General features: G+C 43.0%; 1 protein-coding gene across 3 annotated transcripts in view; it reads right to left on the reverse strand.

Annotated features, from left to right (window-relative positions):
* LOC135208032 (anaphase-promoting complex subunit 7-like) overlaps window positions 1-23,089 on the reverse strand; it is a 114,992-nt gene that overhangs the window by 76,782 nt on the left and 15,121 nt on the right. For 2 of the 3 annotated variants that reach the window (XM_064240151.1, XM_064240149.1), the window contains exon 2: window positions 2,509-2,731. In XM_064240151.1, coding sequence (XP_064096221.1) covers window positions 2,509-2,731 — 223 coding nt within the window. Of the gene's footprint in view, window positions 1-2,508; window positions 2,732-9,989; window positions 10,122-23,089 lie in introns of those variants that run through there. The other variant, XM_064240150.1, reaches the window with a different exon arrangement.

A 23,089-nucleotide genomic window follows, 5' to 3' on the forward strand; every position in this document is an offset into this window, starting at 1 on the left:
CCGCCACTTTCAGAGATAGCCTCACTCGAAAGGTAAGCTTCCACATTTTATGTTACAGTAATAATATTTCTTGTACACTAATATACGCTTTATTTACAGGTTTTACATTTTTATTCTTAATTTAGGTATTGAATGGTCCAAATTGTTGTAGTATTTCATTGTTTATAGGTCAATTTAGCTTTATTATGAAATTTAATGGGGTGTTTTTGGAGGGCTTGGAACGGATTAGCCATTTTACATGTAAAATGTGTTCCAAGATACGAAAAACTCATGATACGAAGGCCGCCTCAGAACGGATTAATTTTGTATTTCGAGGTACCACTGTATAAGGGTTCTGGTCGCCCCCCGTAAGACTAAGATGTTGAACCCTATTTGCATAGTACTGTAAGGCTCACTCTAGGCACAAGAACATCTCATCCACATTGCTACCAACAACCTTGCTACAGCTCAATAGTCCATGGATGCAAAAACAATGGGACACCTGGTATACCGAGGCTCTCTGTCAACCCAGCTGGGGCAAAAGTGACAAGACTACACACAGGCAGGGTCTCAATGGGGGAAACAGCTCTGTGCACATCTGGGTTGTTGTCGACAGAGTATGCACTGGGTAATGTCCAAGAGTTTGACCCTCTTAATCAATGCCACAAGAAAACAAGCAGCAGGGGTATCAAGTAAAAAAGGAACAAAAGGGTTTGCCAGTGTCAAAGGAAGAGTGCTACAAAATAAACACTCAAACACTGATTGGCCTTCCTGCATTTTATATTATTTTGTTTCCACTTCACAGAAGACCTCCCCATATGCTTATCATATATCCTACCCTTGCAAAAAGGGCAAAACTTGAAAGGATCCACAGTCAAAGAGGACATAATGTTACCACATATGCACTCACATCCCACACTCCCATTGTTCAGACAAAACACTCTCTTTTAAGGCATCCAAAGCAAGTCAATCATAGTTCAAGCACAAGCAAAAGTCACACCCCAGCTATGTACTTTTAGGAAGTAGAGGGATTCCATGCAAGTCAGTGGTAACGTTATGGAGGAGTTATGGAGTTCCATTTAACAACGTCTGTGGGAGAGAGAGAGAGAGAGAGAGAGAGAGAGACGAGAGAGAGAGAGAGAGAGAGAGAGAGAGAGAGAGAGAGAGAGGGTGTAATTGGTGGTTGGATGGTTAACAACTGAATTGGCTGTTGGTGAGTTCTGCATTGTCTGCTGGTGCTATTGGAGTTTAGAGTTGTGTTTTCAGTCAGTCTTTAAAGTTTAGTCAGTCTTTAGTCAGAAGATGTGAGTTAGTAGTGTTGGAGCAGTCTATTGAAGACATTGGAAGTCAGATAAGTTGTGTGTTTTTTATTTGTTGTTGGTTGTTATTAAGGTTGATGTTATTTGCTTTGGAGTTGTTGTGCCTGTGTTGTTGGATTTGTTGTGCTTTTGAGTTCCTGAGGGTTGTATGTGATTGTTATAGTTGAGCGTTATTGTTGTTGTTGTTGGGGGCCGTTGTAGTTCCTTGGTGTGGTTGTGAGTTGTTGAGGGTTGTTGTTAGTGAGCTGTTGTGATTCCTTGGTGTTGTTAGTGGGTGTGTGTGTGTTGCCTTTTTGTATTGGTGATTGTTTGTGCCATGGTCTTTTGTTGTGGTTGTATTCCTTGTTTGTTGTTGGGTTGTGGTTGTTTCTTAGTTGTTTGTTGTGCTGTTGAGTTGTGGTTGTGGTCTTTGGGTGTTGTGTTGTTGGGTTGTGGTCCATGGTTGTGGTGCTTTGGTTCTTGGTTATTGTTTGTTTTTGTTAGTGTCTCAGCGACCTCGACCAGCGGACAGCACAGCATAGCCTGGCGTATCTGGAGTTGGGCGAGTACATGTGTTTGTTTTTTTAGTTCTGTGTAGGTATAGGTCAATTGTCCTGCTTGTATTCTGTAGTGTAAAGAGGAAAGTGACTGAGGGTGGGTTTGGTAGCCAGATAGAGTAAGTTTATGTGGGGGGGATTTGCCCGGCAGTTTTTAAGCTTGTAATCCCGCCACAATGTGGGTAGACATCCCTCACAGGACATTGAGCAAAAGAAAGGTATTAGGATACCAAAAGGTAACTGGGAGTACTGCACCACTCGCCTACCAAGCACAAATTAACCACATAACCACCAAGTTATCAAGCTTCAATGGCTGTTTCCAACTTGCCTAAGAATACACCTTATTAAATGGTTCTGGTTTGTATTCTTATATGAAAAGACAGAAGTACGTACAATGAAATTTCATAATGCATTATTTTAAGACAATGAATCACTATATATCTAGGTAAGATAATCAAACAGTACATCTGCACTCAACATGAGATACATATTGATGTCAGGTATTGGATAAACATGACAGTTTAGTATTGTACAATGTATAAACTTCCCAAGTCATGTCCACATAATCGTACAAGTCCTGGCAAATGTAACCTGTTCATAAATAACATAAAAGAATGTATGACAGTTTATTCAGGGTAATATACTGCAATATAAAAGACACCGTAGGTCAATACCTATTTCTGTGACGCCTTCTTTGAACATGTCTGAAGTCTTTGCAGCTTTAGTCTTGGCTGCAGCCTTGGCATACTGAAGAGCTTCCTTGAAAGTTGCCTCTGCACGTCTGTGTTCGCCCTGGCTTTGGAGGGACTGCGCCATGTACACCCAGGTTTGGTAACGAGCTGCTGGTTCCAACACATTTCCCATCTGGTTCTCTGCCACTGAGAGAACCAAACTTCCCTGAAACAATGAGAGGATGTTTTATGCTGTGCAGGAAACTAAGATAACATAAATTTTATATTACTATAATTAGTGTTTAATTAGATTACCAAGTCACGCTTCCACACCTTGGTAGGTTTGGCTCACAACAATTTCTTAAATAAAAAAAAAAGTTAGGGCCTGACAAATTTAAGGTTTGATGTTATCTTTGCCATTAACATATAGTATATATATCTGTACACTGCATTTTCCATTATTTGTGATGAAATTTTACTGGGGAACAAAATACATGACAATGAATGTTGGTAAACAGAATAGTGATTAAATGAGATTACCAAAAGCTCATATTACAGTGCGTGTGCCACATGGTCCTGTAGAAACTTGGAAGGAGGCTAATAGCCCCTTCCATAATCTGGGAAACTGCTGGTAAATCCACCATTGCCCCACCTCCATCTAAACATTTTTACACATTAATATTTTTACTTAATCATTGTGATAAGTGTATGTGCTTTCAACTAAAATCAACTGCACTTTACAGTGGGGAGATTCATTTACCAGTATGGAATGAATGCAAGAATAAAAATGCCTTCCTTCTTTTTTAACCTTTCTCGTATCACCTGAACAAGTATTACCTCTGCCCTTGTTCTCATATTCTAAAACACTCAGTACACTAGTAGTTACTTTCCTTGTAAAGAGAACTTTGTAGTAAATCAATTATGAAAGACTGCATTTTACGGCATTTGAGATCTTTATTAATGTTTCAAAGGACAAATAATAGGTTAGGTCTAAGCAGGGCTGGGTTAGGTCACTTCAAGTGAAGGCAGGTGAAGGAAGTACACTTCTAAATAAATAACTGCCCGAATATTAAAGTAGTTAGGCATAGCCAAAAATGATTTAATCTAACTTAAATTAGGCAAGAACGTGGCCTTCGGTTACATGATGAGAATCAGCAGGAAATAATATATTCCTATAAAAACAGCATGGGACAATTTTTACTCTTGTATACTATACTATATTCAGTTTCTATTCTGTGTGAACCAACCCAATGAGATGCAATTCTCCCTGTCCCCCTCAGGTAAAGTAAGTGAATATTTTTGCTACAGGCTACTTACAGGAAATGACTAAATCATTCTAGGTCATGCCTTGGGTCATTCATTGTTTGAGACCCAATATTCAGATGTAACCTCTTCAGATCATAAATAATGAAGTTCTGTAATTGAAAATGACAATGCATGCATTGCAAACAAGTTAACATTTGTAAGCAACTTTTATTTTGCTCTGTTTTTATCATTACTATTTTCAGGCTCTGCACTGAACTAGTTAAATATTCGCAGAGCCAGTAATGATGTTTCAAGGGCCACGTTAACACTTAGGTAAGAACAGAATTGGGGGGAAACACCTAATTAAGCCAAGGTATCATGTACAGGCTCACTGGGATACGCAGCTTCCAAATATCCTATCTTAGGGTTAGGTTGGGTTAGAGAAGTGCATATTATTAAGATTTGTTCTGAACTAACCTTAGGAGAAGGCCGAGCGCTTAAATAAAGAAGGCAGATCTTTTGCTGTATCGGAACTCATCACTTTAACAAACACCTGCTTTGTGACTGAAAAACTTTGAGTTGGGGGGCAAGGGACAAAACTTTTTGTACAGTTGATTTTCCAGTCACATTGCAAACTTTTGCTACATGTAACGCTGACATCAATGTACCCCGAAAGATTATATTTTCATCAGTATCTGCCACTCCTGTCATTATGAAATGAATAGACACTATATATGTACCAATCACATGTGTGTGTACCTTGCCCTTGGTTTCAATGAAGGATTCTATCTAAAACAACCCTAACATAACCTTACCCAACTGAATCTTATAGACTATGTGACCCTTAATGACTTATCCACCAATGACTCCTGGTTAAAATTCCCTACAATCAAGGAATGACCCACCATCACCTGATTTCCCCAAGTACATATGCACCACATGTACTCACCAGGTGGTACTCACTGAATACTGGAAGAAGCTGAATGACCTTGGTGAGATCCCAGTTGGTATACATTAGAGCTGACAATGATCTAAAAAAGGGCTATCTGTAGACTGGAGGGTATACACTATCCCAGAAATGTTGGAAAAAGTACTTTTTTAAGTGACCTTCATCTTTCACTGGAGACCCAATATTTTCACAGTAACAATTCAGATCTGTAGAAACAACACTTATTGAAACAATTATCACCTACACAAAGAAAATTCTCTGATGCTCTCATTAATTGTACAGAAGTGTTAATTTAATTTATTTCTGGGCCTGATCACAACTTTGGATTGGATTGGAGTAATTTCTGCCATGATGTGTCAATGGGCTTTTTAGTGAAAGATAATAAAAAGATTGGTTGGCCAGATCACATGCAGTTGATGGGTACTGGGTTCTTGGTGACAGACTGAGACACACATGAGAATTTTTCAAAAAAGTTTCCAGTGTAAGGCTAAAACTTTATTGCAGTGTTGCTGGGGAATGTACAACAAAAATAAACTAGTGTTCGATGTAACTACATACTGGAAATTGCATTCACAGGACACTGCCCCTAATGTACATACTAATCATAAAGAACTGAAGTGGCGAATCTGAAATGGACAGTGCTACCATCAAATGATAAAAGGAAAAATATCTATGCTGACTTCTTAACATAATGCACTGGAGAGCAATATCCAGATGGATCAGCAAGTACATTCCACTTGTTCTTGTAATAATTAATTGGATGTGCCTATCCATTCCCACAAAGAAACTTTGTGCAAAAAAAAACGCATGCCTACCACCAGTAATTAGGATCCTAAGCCTTTGCATAGGATGAAAACTTGGCTGGAAACATGACAAATTTTAAATCAATTTGTATTTTTTAAAGCTAACAAACCTGAGGTTTTAACAATAGGATATTTTTCAAAGCGCCAGCTGGTAACCGTTAAAACATTCTGAGATTGTAAAGCAAGGAATCTGTGAGATCTAGTAATGCCTGTGCGTATAAGGTGAAAGCTGGTCAGAGACCGCACATTCAACCTCGTAGACTAATTCTATGTACGTACTTCTAAAACACTTTCAACAATACAATGGTTGTGGGGGGGGAGAAAAGGATTTGAAGTATGCTCCTACAGTGATAGTGTTTTTATTAAGGCTATGGAAGTTTAATATTTACTTAATTTAAAAAATTATTCTTTATTTTTGTTTCTTTGTTAAGTTTCCTATGGACGGTTCTTATTTTTCTTATGAATTAGCATTTGAAATTAGCCTCATAGACTTTAAAGTGACTGCAATTTGAAGCAGTGTCTGGTGTACAAGCGTAGTAAAGGGAATTTTTGTATCAATATACAATAAAGACAATACGAGCTGGATGTTATTTTCAATTTAGAGAAGGCTTATGTTAATGTTGAAAGGGTCAACATGAATTTGGTACGTATTGTGATAATGTACTGAAGTCCCTGGTGTTAAAGGGCAAGATACTGAGTTCCGTGTACAGACATATTGTTGGACTGAATCCCTGGTAAAGTGGTATTTCTGTTAAAAAAAAATATACTTCTTGTTACAGTGGACTATTTCATATTATATTTGTTGTGATGGATTTTCTTTGTTTTCTGATTGGATTAAAGACCCTAATGTTGTAAAGGGCAAAACGTATAGTATGTTTCTTTGATTGTAGCTACTTCTGTGTGCTTGAGTGTGTGTGTGTGTGTTGTGTATTGTAAAAGTGGTATATTTTTCCTTGGAGATTCCTTATTTTTCCAAGAAAATATAAGGTCTTGTTGTATTTTATGTACTTTATATATACATGCACATTTACATATTTTCATGTGCTCTAATTTTAGTATCCTTGAATTGTAAAGGGACCAAAATTCCACTGCCCTTCACTCTCCTGTTACTTCATTAATACTCAATCTAGCCACAACACAACCCCCAACCCCAGCAAGGTCAAGGCATAGCACCCTAGATAAGGTTAGGGTAGAAAGTATCCATGGAAGAAGCTATGTCTAATCTCTTTTCTAAATAGTCCTGGCTTATTTTTACTTTTCCTTTTGATTTCTTAATAAATTCTTAGCTAAAAAACAATGTTACATCCATCCTAGATACTATTTTATTTAAGGCAGTTTGCATAATGACGGGACTACCTCCAGACGGAAGCTTAATCCACTGTGTCCAATGTTTAGTGCTACTTGGGAGGTTCCATGGGGGCAAAGCCTTCCCAGTACAGGTCAGGGCACAACAACTTCAGTGAGGTTAAGAAGGTAAGGTCTGGCTAGGTCAGGACATGGCATTCTATGAAAGGTCAGGTGTATTTTCATCTGCTGACCCTGTTCCTGTTGTTCTACACTTACCCTCTGCACCTAAAACCATTGGCCAAAAACATTTTTGACCTGAAAATATAATTTTCCTATGTTTAATGTAAAAAGATATGAGATAGAGGACCCCGTCCTCATAGCCTACTCTACAAATCAGGGGACCACCGCCAGAAAGAAGGGTTTAAGGCTGGGGGAAGAGATACAAAGACCTTTAATCATCCAGATTAAGATAAGTTTATGGGATGTTTTTGAAATACTATCATGCACTAGGATAAGGATTTGGTATTATATGTTAAGATTACATTAGGCCATTGTTAACAAAACAAACATCAGAAATGTTCACAGCACAAATCAATAACAGGAATTTTATATTATTATGTCTGAAATGTGATAATGTAAACCATTTTTACCTGCCTTCATTCACCCTAGTGATTGGACTATGTTCTGCCAATACTGGTAACAAAAATGAATAGCCTAAACCATGCATAATAAAATGAATAAAAATGTATTAAAAAATGAATAGGCTACTCTATTCTAACATTTTGACAAGTTGCTTTGCCAAACAGCTTTCATTCTAAGCTAAGTAAGTCAGTTTTTGGTAATCCTACAGTTCAAGGGTCCAAATTCACTGTATTACTTAGTCAAGATCAGCACACAGATTTATCAAGTTATCTTTGAATCATGGAAAACAATGAGCAAATGAGCAGTTTATCTGCTTAAAGTAGCTTACATTGTAAAAAAGCAAATGGAACAGAGGGGGGAACGTAAATAAAAAAAAAATATGTCTTCGGTGATACAGACCTCTAGAATTTTGAGATAATCATAAATCTCTGCTTCTGTAAGCACATAAACTGATCATATTTTTTTTTCAGCAAATATAGGTACTTCTGTTTGTAATTCTGTTGAAAGAAAATAAGAAGGTAAAATTAACAATAGTGGCATGGCCTGATTCTGCCAACGCTGACTGGGAAAGGTTACTGCCTTTACGACAACCCCCCACCTCCCCCAGGTCAGGGCACTGTGCCCTAAGTTAGGATAGGTAGGTCAGATCTGGTTAGGTCAGGAGCTAGCATTAGGTAGCTATAGGAAAGGGTAGCTCTATTTATGTATGAGAAACCTGTCTCGGTCGACAAATGGCGGGAATTAGGCTATGCAAGTAGTTGTGTAAAGTTTTTACCCAGCATTTTTATGATTAGTATACTTATAGATAGTGCTTATGGCTATGATTCCAGTGGGGCGCAGGTACTATTGGCTAAGCCCAGACTAAGACTAGCTATAGGGTAAACGACCGGGCGGCGACATAATGGCCACCTCTCCCGGAACGTGGCCACCTTCCCGATAAAGTACTTGAATCCTCTGCCATGAGTGCCCATGAGCATCAGTCAACAGTTGTGGCCCACCCGGACAATATACCAAGACCTCTACACTCCTCTCGAAGTAAGTGTTTTCTCCTGAATCGCGAAATAATGGCATAATTTCCGATTAAACAGAGGTTAACAAAGGTCTAGCCATGTACAGTGCTAACTTACCGACATGAAGCTCTTGAAATTTTTACCTAAAACACCCTAAATGTAGGTGATTAACACCATCTTGATGTTTGGTGAGTCACTTGAGTAAATAAACTGCTCATTTCCTGTGCTAAATCTGCAAAACATTTATACCCATAGATGCTGGTACAGTTTCCTTACAACAACGGTAAACGATGGCGCTGTTCGAGATGTGGCCAGGAGAAACCCAGCAAATTTTTGGGGGGTGCCAGTGCGCAAGATACCTAGTACCTAAGTCAAGTGAAGATCTGTAGGCTATACAGGCAGTCCCCGGGTTACGATTGGTGTTCCGTTCTTGAGACGCATTGTAACCTGAAAATCGTCGTAAGCTGGAGACATCATAAAAAATCCTAAAAATGCCATAAGAATGCAGTTTACATAGTTTTCAATGCACCCAAAGCATTAAAAGTAAGGTTTTCTTAGGATTTTTGACGATGTTCCAGCTTATGACGATTTTCAGCTTACAACGCGTCTCAAGAACGGAACCCCCGTCGTAACCCGGGGACTGCCTGTAATACTTTCAATACATAGGCTAATTTCACCAATTTCCACGTTTTGTGTAAGTCTTATACCCCAATTTGGAGGGTGAACACATACCAATTGGCAACAGGGAGAGAGAGAGAGAGAGAGAGGAAGGCGAAGGAAGGAAGGACAGGGGTGGCGGTGGAAGGGGGAGGAGAGGGTAGGTGGAGCTTTTTACGCATGTTCGTATCCATTTCTGGACAATGGAGTTTTTGTCTCTTGGTACAGGGACAAGTGTCGTTATTCTTTACGATTAGTGATTCACGACACCCTTATAAATTAGGGCAAATATTGCCAAAAAACGTGATTGCACTGTCTGAAACCCATAGTAGGTATGCTGCTTAGTTGTCAATCAAGTTTTTTGTAATCAAGTATATATTTTTTACAAGCTAGCTATTGTATAAATTTGTATTTTTCTCAATCAAAACATATGCCCCTCAATGCTAACTTTCCACTTTTAACCACTTTCTGGTCATTGCAAATTCGGCCCCATTGATTTCTTATGGTGCCCAGGGACCGAAAGCGATTGCGTCACACTACGGCGGTAATCCAGCAGTAAAACATCTTCATATATCCAAAAAGTAAAGATATAAGGTATTCTCCTACTTACGATGGGGTTAGGTTCCGAAAAACCCATCGTAAGTTGAGAAAATCGTATCTCGGATATAGCCTAGCCTACACTATATTAATCAGTACCATATAGGCTAGGCTATATACACATATATGGAAGATTAGCCTACACTACACAGTATACCTATACATATAAGGTATAGTAATTATTAATATCAGCTAGTTCGGGTGTTTCAATGCAGATTGACTTATGATAATTAAGTATAAAAAGAAACTTAATAATAAGAACAAGGATCAGACTGTAGCGTAAAGGGTACTCACCAAGATTCGGTCCGTTGTCGGCATACGTGATCGGTGTCAGGCTGTTCATGGCTACTATAACTAAAGATCGGAAGAGGAGGATGATGATAAAGCAGCAGGATCATCAATTCGCTCTTCCTCAGATAAAATTTCTTCTTCTGTAAGTTCAGGTGTCTCGAGGAAACAACTGTTCCGAGACGTACAGGATCGAGTCTCAAGTGAGGGGGTAGGGCTGGGGGAAGCGGAATGCACTGGAGTCGTTCTCTTGAAGAAAAAATCCATTGTAGGTTGCACAGTGCGTTTTTTTCGTTCTTCATAAATTAATCGGTAACATGCAACACTGTCTTGATGAGCCCTCTGAACTTTGGCAAACCGTTCCTCGTCCCCATCCATTTCACTTAAAAGTTTCAGTCCTTGATCAAATAAAGCAAACGCCTCTGCCAGTTTTTTAGTCGTAAACGTTCGCTCCGGCTCTTTTATTTCTTCTTCCTCTTCTGCTTTTTTTTTCTCTTCTGCAAGTGCAATTAAATCCTCTGCCGTTAGCTCTACATCTTGCACATCTATAAGTTCTTGGATATCTTCCTCGTCAATCACCGTTGCTTCTTTGTGGATGTAGGACCGTTGTGGCATACGTTTCCAATAAAGTCCGGTTTCGTCAACATTAAAGATTTGCTCTGGCAAGTAGCCTTCATTAACGACGATCTCGTTTAAAACATCCTTAAATTTAGCGGCCCCGTCGGCATCAGCGCTTGCTGCTTCACCGCTAATTTTCACACTGTGAAAATTATGGCGGTTCTTGAAACGACGAAACCATCCAGCACTTGCTGCAAAACTTTTGTTGTGGTTATCATCATAATTCTTCTTCAGCTCTTCAAAAAGCATGCGCGCCTTTGTCTGAATGGTTAAGAGGGTGAGCGGCATACGCTTTTGTATTTGATCCTCCATCCACGTGACCAGTAATTGCTCCATTTCTTCCAAAGGCCCTATCCTCTTCTTTGATATAACCGTTGAATGAACTGAAGCAGATGCCTTTACAGCATCCATTACGCGTTTCTTGTCCTTGAGGATGGTGGATACCGTCGATTGCGATAAACGTTCGTCACGTGCGATAACCATGACTGCCTTTCCCGCTTCACGCTGGTTTATTATTTTCAGTTTCTGCTCCAAAGTGATGGATTGCCTCTTCTTTTTTGCACTACCAGCAGGACACCTATTTGGTTGTTTGGCAGACATAGTTTTTTTGTTTTAATTTTCGGTACTTAAAAAACTCTCAAATCACAAACGAACACCGACCTAATGTTTCTTGGTTCAAAACGAGCGCAAGTGAGGTCGAACTCATTGCCGCTGTACCTACGCCAGCCTCTCGCTCTCGGGCCAACATATCGTACAGCGTAGTACGCTGCTGCCAGCGCTCGCTGTGCGCAAAATTTAAAAATACGCATTTTCAACTTTTTTTTTTTTTTTTTTTTTTTTTTTTTTTTAGTATTAATTGCTAACCCCATCGTAACATCGGATTATCGTAAAACGAATTATCGTAACTCGAGCACTACCTGTATATGCTCATTACGATTATAACAATTACATGAATAGCTGATAACAATCTGCATGAATAACAGGTAAACTGTTCTGCAAAAAAGTTGAGTATAGCAATTCATCTACAATAGGTACAAAAGTCAAGATGTCGTGACATCATAATACAGGACTTAAAAGAACGTTCTAATTCCGAAAAATAATTACTTAAATTTGAGTCAGAATCGAGTTACTTTTTCAATAACGAATATTTTCAAATTAATCATCATAAATATGTAAAATATTGATGTTTTACTATTTATTTAAATAATTAGCTAGAGAACGCTTCGTCGTCGTCTTCTACCAAAACAGTAGTTTCCTTAAAAACGTCGTGGTTAGGGACCGTGTTCCGATTGTTGTGATGAAAGTGCCCCAGCATCTATGGGTATAAATGGTGTGCGGATTTATCACAGGAAATGGGAAGTTTGTTGACACAAGCGACTCCACAAACATCTAGATGGCGTCAATCTTCTAAGATATTTAAGTGTAAGTAAAAATTTTGAAAGCGTTTTGGTGAGATTTGCACTGCGTTGGACACCCTTTTCACTACCCTCAGTTTAATGTTTTAAATTTGGCCTTAATTTCTAACTTTGGAGAAAATACTTACTTCGAAAGGAGAGTAGAAGTCTTTAGCTCCGTCTCTCACCAACAACAAGTCGCGACTGATGCCCATCTCCGGTGTCAGGACGCGTTATAAGTACTTTTTCGGAGGGTGGCATGCCGTGATCGTCGGTGAGTTGATGCAGGCCATGCGGTTGTTTACCCTATACGTACATATCACATTATGTTGACGAAACTTCAATCTTTTGAATGGTAGGGTAAAACATCACGGAAGGCCAACCCTCATCACGGTGGACGGGTCTTATTCACTCGATATTTAATTGGTGAAACAAGAATACAATTGCAACTCTAAGCATACCATTTAAAAGACTGAAGTTTCGTCAACATAATGTGATATATGAAAGCCCCATACGAACTAAAATAAGCATGTGAGCTCTTCGTAAAATATGTTTTCAAGGCAGTTTTGAAATCCAATATGGCAGCTACGTTTTGCATGGAAGGTTCTGATCAGTGACGGCCACCATCTTTCCCCAGCCTTCCCAGCACTCATTTGAACAATGTTAGCGTATATATGTAACGTTTATTGATCTTACTCAAGATTGCAGTTGTAATCAGCACAATAAAACAACATTTTGTTGCCTATATTAGTGAAAGTATGAAACTTGTTATTCCCGGGGTTATGGTTTGAACTGAATTCATTCTTACCTTGTAATCGGTGGTTTTTATCCTTACTGCCATCGCAACTGAAACTCCACAGTGCTTATTTGATTGTTATTATACACATTTTGGTCTCAGTTCACTCCACATTGCACTTTAAACCCGTTGCTGTTCCTGGTTTCTAAGCGCGCGCGCCACAAACACAGTTACGAACAGCAGACGACGACAGACGACGAAACTGCAAAGTTTTATTCCCTAAATTGTTTACTTTACTCGTTATTTAGTTTAAATTTACTTTGTTATTTAAAAAATGATATTGTTATGATACAATAAAGTTTCATACATACTTACCTGGCAGATATATACATAGCTAAGACTCCGTCGACCCCGACAGAAATTCAAATTTCGCGCCACTCGCTACAGGTAGGTCAGGTGATCTACCGGCCTGCCCTGGGCGGCAGGACTAGGAACCATCCCCGTTTTCTATCATATTTTCTCTCTTCCACCTGTCTCCTGCGGGGAGGCTGGGTGGGCCTTTAATTGTATATATCTGCCAGGTAAGTATGCATGAAACTTTATTGTATCATAACAATATCATTTTCATACAATCAACTTACCTGTCAGATATATACATAGCTGATTGGCACCCTTCGGTGGAGGGTAAGAGACAGCTACTATATGGAATAGACAGGTAAACAACATATGTTGTAGGTATAAATAAAACCTTGGTTCCTACCTGATAGGTGGTAGACTTCGTGGGTGTTTGCCCAGTAGTCTGCATCACCTCAAGAAACTTTAGCGAGATATATGATCTATGGCCAAGAGTTCTTGTGGGTCTGCCGATGGGGTCTTATCCGCTTACTCGGCAGAGCCTAAAAGGACTTTGTCAATGGGTGCTGATCCACTTATATGACAATACACCTTATGAAGGAGCACACAACCAATCCCGACCACCTGATCCTAACCATATGTTAGAACTAAGGATTGTTCCGAGTTATCCCCGAACTCGTCACAACAACCGTAACTCAAAACCACTACGCACACATACATAATTTCAAAAAAAAAAAATTATACTCATCTAATTAGATATGACAAGATTCTCTTACTGAACAACATAGACGGCCGCCCGTGCTAAACCAAGTCCTCCATTGTTCGAAGAGACTCCAGACCATATCCAAAAAGAAGAAAAGTATATACATTTAAGGATTGGTGTCGGCTCCCGTACCCAGAATCGTATCCGCCGATACGAAAGGACCTAGAGAAAAACACTTCTCATATGTCACACGAACGTCTTTCAAGTAATGAGATGCAAATACTGAGTTGCATCTCCAAAATGTCGTATCTATGATGTTTTTAAGCGACATATTCTTATGATACGAGAGAGACGTCGCTACAGCTCTCACTTCATGAGCTTTAACTCTCACAGTTGTAACTGTTCGTCAGGACAGACCTTATGAGCGTCTGTAATGACGTTTCTCACAAAGAATGCCAGCGCATTCTTGGACATCAGTCTTGTGGGGTCTTTTACCGCGCACCAAAGACCTTGTCTAGAGCCTCCCATCTGATGCTTTCTCTGAAGGTAGAACTTCAGAGCTCTTACAGGGCATAGAGACCTCTCTGCTTCTCTGCCTACGAGACTCGATATGCCTTTGACTTCGAATGACTTAGGCCAGGGATTCGTGGGATTCTCGTTTTTAGCTAAAAACAGGGTCTTAAACGAGCAAATAGCTGAGTCTCCCTTGAATCCTACTTTATCCTGCAGAGCATGTAATTCACTAATTCTCTTTGCCGTAGCTAAAGATAATAGGAATAGGCATTTTCTGGTGATGTCTCTAAACGATGCCAGATGAGGAGGTTCGAATCTTTCAGATGAAAGAAACTTGAGGACTACGTCTAGGTTCCAGTTCGGAGGTACCGGTTCCTTCGACTTTGAAGTCTCAAATGACCTTATGAGATCGTGGAGATCTTTATTATCTGCCAGATCTAATCCTCTATTCCTGAAGACAGCAGAGAGCATACTTCTGTATCCCTTTATTGTGGATACAGCTAGATGAGATTTTTCTCTCAGGAATAGCAGGAAATCAGCAATTTCCGCTATAGAGGTAGTGGAGGAGGACAACTTCTTGGATCTACACCACCTTCTAAAAACCTCCCACTTCGATTGGTATACTTTCGTAGTGGAGGTTCTGCGTGCTCTCGCGATCGCGCTTGCCACTTCGCGAGAAAAGCCTCTCGCTCTGACAAGTCTTTCGATAGTCGAAAGGCAGTCAGAGCGAGAGCGGGGAGGTTTTGATGGTACCTCTTGAAGTGTGGTTGTCTGAGAAGATCCGTCCTTCTTGGTAGGGATCTTGGAAAGTCTACGATCCACTCTACCACCTCCGTGAACCAATCTTGGTCGGCCAAAAGGGGGCTATTAACGTCATCCTCGTCTCCTTTGACGCCACAAACTTTTTCATTACTAATCCCAGGATTTTGAATGGGGGAAAAGCATATACGTCTACTCGAGACCAATTTAGCAGGAAGGCGTCTACCATAAGTGCTCTTGGATCTTCCACGACCGAGCAAAAGACTGGCAGCCTTTTGGAAATGAATGTGGAAGAGATCCACATGAGGTGTCCCCCACAGCGACCAGAGATCTAGACACACTTCCTCGTGTAGGGTCCACTCTGTATGAAGGACCTGGTTCCTCCTGCTGAGTCTGTCCGCCCTCACATTCTTTACTCCCTGTACGAACCTTGTCAGAAGGGAGATGTTCCTGTGAGACGTCCAAAGCAATAGGTCTCTCGTCAGTTCGTAAAGGAACGAGGAGTGAGTCCCTCCCTGTTTTCGAATGTAGGCAAGTGCGGTGGTGTTGTCCACGTTTACTTGCACTACTTTGTTTGACACCAGAGGTTCTAGACTCTTCAAAGCCAGATGCACGGCGAAGAGCTCTTTGCAGTTTATGTGCTAAGTCACCTGTGCTGGTTCCCAGGTGCCTGACACCTCTTCTGAGCCTAATGTCGCTCCCCAACCTTTCTCCGACGCGTCGGAGTACAACACTAGGTCTGGGTTCTGTGTTTTTAGAGAGATCCCTTTGTTCTCTTCCAGAGAGGGCAACCACCATTCCAGGTGCGATCTTATCTCCACTGGAATGGGAAATACGTCCGAAAGCTGTCCGGTTTTCCAGCTCCAAGACTTCTTGAGGAAGAATTGAAGCGGACGTAAATGCAGTCTTCCTAGTGGGAAGAACTGTTCGAGCGAGGAAAGGGTCCCTAGAAGGCTCAACCATTCCCTCGCCGACGTATGTTCCTTCCCTAAGAAGAGAGAGACTATCCGCAAACCTTTTGCGATTCTCTCTTGCGAAGGAAATACTCGAAAACCCCGAGAATCCATCCGAATCCCCAGATAGACTAGGTCCTGTCTGGGGGTCAGCTGAGACTTCTCGAGGTTCACGAGCAATCCCAACGCTTTGATCAAATCTAGCGTTAACTTTAGGTCCTCCAAGCACTGTCTCTTGATCTGGCCCTGATGAGCCAGTCGTCCAGATACAGAGAGATATTTACTCCTTTGAGGTGAAGAAACCTCGCCACATTCTTCATCAGGCTTGTGAAGACCTGAGGAGCTGTGGACAGGCCGAAACACAAGGCTCTGAACTGAAAGATCCTTCCCCCCGTCATGAAACGGAGGTACTTCTTCGATGAAGGGTGGATCGGGACGTGAAAGTAGGCGTCCTGGAGATCTAGAGACACCATCCAATCTCCTTGTCGTAATGACGCTAGGACTGAAGCAGAAGTCTCCATGGAGAACTTCTCCTTCTGAACAAATTTGTTCAGAGAGCTGACGTCCAGTACTGGTCTCCAGCCTCCCGAGGCTTTCGCAACCAGAAAAAGGCGATTGTAAAACCCCGGGGAGTTTTGATCCAGTACTAGTTCTTTTGAATCAGACATACTGAGAAAAATCCAAAAAAGCAATTCCAAAAACAGTCCACAGTAGCGAATGCCAAAACACGATCCAGATACGTCACCAAAAAGCCCGAGAAACGATGATCAAAGGATGAAATATGAATCTAAGTCAGGAGGTAATAGCAACAATGTTGATACCACCGGCGACAGAGAAAATATGATAGAAAACGGGGATGGTTCCGTAGCCTGCCGCCAGGGGCAGGCCGGTAGATCACCTGACCTACCTGTAGCGAGTGGCGCGAAATTTGAATTTCTGTCGGGGTCGACGGAGTCTTAGCTATGTATATATCTGACAGGTAAGTTGATTGTATGAAATTTTGATTTAATTCATGTATATTACCCCTTTTTTGCAACCAAATTACCCCGAAAAATTACAGATATTTCTAAAGTAGATACAATCAAATGTTTCTAACGTTTTCGTACATCTGGCTGCCGAAAGCCATAGAGGAACGACCATGGATAAGTGCATAGAGGAACGACTACGGAAAAGTGAATTATATACATTTTTTTTTCTTCTTTTTTGTTTTTGCTAGCACTTTTAATAGATTTCAGTCTATATTAGTATTTTGAATTTCTTTAATAACCGTATGCCAGAAATAAATGTAACCTTTAATGTTTGCATGCTTTAATGTTTGCATGCTAAGAATGGCAAAATCATCGTTGCCACATTAGTGGAGGCTTCACACATACGCTGTTTCATTATTATAAACAGTTTCCATGAATTCTATTTGTCATAGTAATGCAATAATGATAAAATTGCTTTAATAATTATGGATATATACTTCCAATACATAGCCTAATTTCACCAATTTCAACATTTTGTGTGTAGTCTTATACCCAGTTTGGAGGGTCAACACATACCGAATGGCAACAGAGAGAGAGAGAGAGAGAGAGAGAGAGAGAGAGAGAGAGAGAGAGAGAGAGGAAGGAACGAAGGAAAGGGGTGGTGGTGGAGGGGGGGGAGAGGGTAGGTGGAGCTTTATGGATACGCGTGTTCGTATCCATTTTCTGCATAATGGAGTTTTTGTCTCTTGGTACAAGGACAAGTGTCGTTATTCTTTACGATTAGTGATTCACGATACCCTTATAAATTACGGCACTGGGTGTAATGCACAATACAAAATCTCGTTCTGATACGAGTGTTCGTTACAGAAATAGGTATTGCCCAAAAATGACAATTTGTCGAAAATTGCATTTTTCCTAACTATACAAACCTGAGGTCCTTTAACAATAGGAAGGTAACTAGCGGCAGCTGGGACTCGTAAGCTTCGAACAAGGGGAGAACGGTAGTTAACTGCTTGTCCGATCGTGCGCGCGCCCGCGCGCCCGAGAGGTGAAGAATCACTTTTGCTTTAGGCCCATGCAAAAAGTTGCAGAGTGAGGGTGGCATTGAGGTGGGACTATATGTAAAGGACCTCAGGTTTGTATAGTTAGGAAAAATGCAATTTTCGACAAATTGTCATTTGTTCCGATACGTAATACAAACCCTCGGTCCTTTAACAATAGGAAGACTCACTTCTTGGTGGGAGGAATCTGAGTCTTTTTGGTGAACAGACTGGTGTTCGTCCAACCCTGGAGTGCCTCCCTGGTCGTAAGAGCAAGGGAGGGATCCAAACCTCTGTCCGATTGATCGGGGTGTGCACCGCAGGAATCAATGGTCAGACCTCTGGGCCAAGTACTAAGAGAGAGGCAAGCGTATCTCTTCGTACCAGCAAGCAAGAACTTGTTCCTGTTTGCAAGAGACAATCATAAAATGATGGGTTTGTCTCAATTTGGCATCCACTTCCTCCCCCCTTGTTGAGGAAGTGGTGGATATTTACTCCTATCCCTACTGAACGGGATAGGATGGTGCTCTATTGAGTAGCTCACCTGCATCTCGTCCTTACCCAGCAGGGTGACGACCGTGTCCCTCTACCCAAAGGTAGAGGGAAGAAAAAGATGGGAAGAGGAGCCAGTCACACTCTTCATTCCTCATCCATTCTTACGGTCACACCAGGACTCGATGCTGTTCAGCCTGCGAGGGTCTGGGTTAACTACACAACGTGTTGAGCAACCACCACGGTTCCCAAGGAAAAAGATCCAAGGAACTGTGGGCAATATCCTGAAGGTAGAAGGAGGTGCATGCGGTCCGGTTGGACCAGGCGCCTGCCTTCATTACCTCGCCACGGAGAAGTTCTTGCGGAACGCGAGAGAATGATGAAGAGGCGTCCACACTCATCCTGGGTGTCGAGTTTCTTCAGACAGCTCCGTCGCACCTTCACAGGACAAAGCAGCATAGCCTTCGTATCGGAGGCGGTGAAGTCCATTAGGGAGGGTATTGTGAAGGACTCGAACCAATCGTCAGTTACCGAAGGGTTCTGAGTCTTCGCTACGAAGATCGGTACGAAATCGAGCGTCACAAATCCCATCCCTTTGTGCTTGACTTCTCAAGAGAAGTCATGCAGTTACCTAAGACGAAAAGAAGGGAATAGTCGTATGACCTATCCCTCTTCTCGACTTTGGTTCATGTAACAGTACTCATACTACAAGCTATTAGACAAGTAATGATTGCTCTGGAACAACCGAACAAGTTCCACAGCATAGTTCGTAACTGACTCGGGCGCTCTGACAGCTGCCGACTGACTGGTTCGGAATCAGTAGAGGCAAGTTGTCCAAGCATCCTGGGTAAGTCACGTGACCTTCGCCCTTTAAAGAGTTATGCTGAGAGACCAAACAAATAAAATATTTGTTAGTCCACCGATGCCGGACGGCGCGGCGATGATTCTCTTAATGCATAAGCTCAAAAGGCGAAAGTCAATTGCCTTCAAAAGACCGAGGTCCCTGATGGCAAGAAAATCTCATAGACGTTGAATCGCAGCTTAAGGAGAAAACAACACATATGTGACGTTGAAGACGAAGGTAGGCAATGAATGCAACCTACGTCTTCCAGCTGAATCGAGAGAAGGAATCTCAAGATTCTAAACCTGTGCTTACAAATGACTGAAAACGCTAACCGCCATTTCATTGCTGTCCGTTGTGCAATGAAAGCGGGGCGTTCTCAGTAATGAAACACAGGGGCGAGGGCCGACCTTTGAAGGAACTGCTTGTCATGGCCTGAACGTTTGGGAAAAGTAGCAGCTGGCAGGTGATGGGAGTAGGCGATGTCTTTCAATACATCTGCTAATCCGGGGGGAGAACAATGAACAATTGTACACCTCCGAATACAAGATATTTTGAGGACAAACTCAGATTCCGCAAAAATCATTCGCATTATCGGGATACGATGCAGCAAGAGACTATTACAGAATTCTGTTACCGTGCGGTAAACAGAAAGATGAGAGTCGAATAGATATCTCTGTTTAAAATTCTCGCAATACCGAAGACGATGAATACTAGCGTTTCACAGCAGTAGATGGTCATTCATGTATGCGAGAATCCCCGTAATCAGAGACTTAAGTCCGTGATTGTTGGGCAGAGATACGGTTGTTATTCAATCAAAGCAGGTGAGAAAGACATAAACAACCGTCTATCTCAAAGCGGCAGCTGATACTGAAATGCCTCGGGCAATTCAATACGCAGTAGCTGTCGCTGACTCGTCATCCTGAGTTGCCAAGTAATCCTTTCCACGAAGGAATGCGTTCGGCTAGAACCACCGAGCAAAAAATAAAAAGAATATTGCTCGCGCAATTATATGTTTAAGCGAAACGAATTTCGGTAAATATAAAAGCTTAAATGGTGTTGTTGTGACAACACTATAAGTATATAAAATTGAAACTGGAAACTCCTGGGAGGTTGCAGGCAACCCGGGTTGCAGTTCAATTAGAATACTTTTCGTCTAAGTCGCAATCCGTTGAATAACCAGGATATGCGCCTACCCCTCGGACCATTCAACTGCTTAGCAGAATCATGTCGCGAGGTTAATATACGTAGTATATTTGTAGGATTCTGAACAACGATCTCCATCCTAAATTCTTTCCTTCAAGAAAACAAAAGGATAAATAAAAAAAAGGATTGGAGATCGACCACCTTCGTTCTCTATTAAAGAGAGTGAAGGAGAAGTCTTCCTCGAAGGAAAGCTTCAATGGTGAACAGAATACTAAGACGATAGTTCCAGCCAAACTGGATATTCCCGTCCGTTCTTCTCTATTCCAGGTTTGGTCGCCTACTGTGAGATAGTCTTCTTTCAGCAGCAGTCTTCTTCCTAATGCTAGAAATTCCAGGAATTCGAGCATAGGCGAGGTTCCCGATTATCGTGTCAACATTACGGGGATTCTCGTCTCGCTCACTTTGGACCGTGGTCTCGCCTAAGTGTTTGGAGATCGTAAGAAACTCTAACACTCTGAATGCGCTAGAAAAATTCCGTAAAATTCTAAGCAGTCTGCGAAACCCCCACCGAATTCGTCAAACGATATCGGCTGGTGGTCCTCTCGATTCCCGTAGAAATCGAGAATGGGGCAGGATCCCTCCTCAACGACCGGGGCTTACGTCAGGTAGGACCCGAAGGTCCCCCCTGGTAGCGCAGTCCCCAACGTGGGATCCTACAGAGAAATCTCTGTAGGATCCTTCCCCTTTCCCTCGTAGCCGTAAGGAGAGAGGGAATGGGGGAGGAATTGGATACTCGCTCGCCTTCCCAGTGGAAACTAGCAGTTGGAGAAGAGTAGGAGCAGCCATCGCCTTGCGGCGATGGCCTCTCAGAGTCTGGGAAAACGTATCGTCAGGAGAAAACGTTTTCCGAGGAGGGTTACGAACTCTCACTGTAGGTAAGGGTCTGCCGCCCACTGTGAACGTCGTCTGGGTGGGGCTGATCGACACCTGACAGGAGAGAGCCGATACCGTCCCCTCCGACTCATTCCAGTCCTCGTCGAGGTCGAAACCTATCAGGAGGACCGAAGGTAGTTATTTAAATACGGTGTCCGAAGGACACGTAGAAACGGCGCTGTGCAGTAGTAAGAGGTGGAAGTAGCCTTGATCGACCGGCCATAACTGAGAGAGCCTTCTTGTCCGGAGACGAGAGACTCTGGTTCAAGACAGAATCGGCAAGCTCGATCGCGGCATACCCACCGTCGGTTTGGGTTCCCTCTCGGCCCCAAAACGACTCGAGCAGAGCATGGGCTCTCTGCTGGTGGGAGCGGCGCGGGGATCCTTTGGCCCCCCGGTCGTTGTGCTGACGAATCAGTGCAATAACCTGGGTAAAGTTACTCTGAATCTCGGAAGTTACAGCGTCTTGAGGAGTAGGACCGTCCAGTCCCTCCAACAAGAGCAGCTCCCAGGACCCTCCTCCTTCAGAAGAAGGACCAGCAACAGATCCCTGACGGTTGCCTCCAATCACTTGCGCGTACGTCCTGGTTGGTCCTAAGACCAACCTGGCACGTGCGGCGTCGTGACGGGATCGTGAGCGGCGCATCTCTCACGATCACTCCTATATACCTCGCTCATTCCTGGCGTATGCCGAGGAAGTTTGAAGGTATCGGAGAGGGGACAGAACTGACGCTACCCCCTCTCCCCCTGACGGTCGCCTCCAATCACTTGCGCGTACGTCCTGGTTGGTCCTAAGACCATACGTGGCACGTGCGGCGTCGTGACGGGATCGTGAGCGGCGCACCTCTCACGATTAACTCCTAGCTACCTCGCTCTTCCCGGTGTAGCCCGAGGAAGTTGAAGGTAGTGGAGAGAAACAGACCTGACGCTCCCCCCCCGCTCGCTGGCAGGACCAGCGTACGTGGGGGGCTGCAGCCGATCACCAACCCGCGGTGGGGATCGATCTGCAGGCCTGGCCGTGCCGCTCACCTGTGGCGAGCGGCTCGGACTGAGCACGTCGACCCCGGTCCCGTGCGTCAGACGAGCTGCTGCTGGTCACCGTATCCGCCCGGTCCCTGTGGGAGCGGCGGTCAGGTGACCTGCCAGAGCTCGCTTTCGCCGTGAGACCGGTGAGCTCCTCGCGGCACGTCAAACCGCTGGTACCAGCCGAGGCTGGGTACCGTCGGTCGAGGGGACCTGGGGGACCTCTTCCCAGCCTCAAACCCGTGGCCGGTCAGAGACCGTCAGTCCACCCGAGGTGGGGTACCGGCTGGTTGCTGCCCGACGACGCGGCCGCTGGCCTGGCGAGAGTCACCTGAGCGGCTCTCGACAGTCTTCTGCTCCGTGCCTTGGTCATGACGATGAGCGAACTCAGGCGTCTTAACTTTGGCTGTGCACGTCACCCGAAGGAGACCGTACACTCGGAACTTCTCGCGGACGAGAAACCGAGCCGGTACCTGGCTTAGCAGCAGAGCTGCCAAGACCAGGCGAGGGTGTACCAGCGGTAGCCAGCACACCCTTGGTCCCCGTCTTCTTCTTCTTCTCAGAAGGGGAGGAACGGGCCCCGTTCCCGAAGGAACAGGAGGACCAGCAGAAGAACCCCCCCGTCACACCGGA

The sequence above is a fragment of the Macrobrachium nipponense genome, chromosome 34, assembly GCF_015104395.2.
Source record: "Macrobrachium nipponense isolate FS-2020 chromosome 34, ASM1510439v2, whole genome shotgun sequence".
NCBI classification, from domain to species: Eukaryota; Metazoa; Arthropoda; class Malacostraca; order Decapoda; family Palaemonidae; genus Macrobrachium; species Macrobrachium nipponense.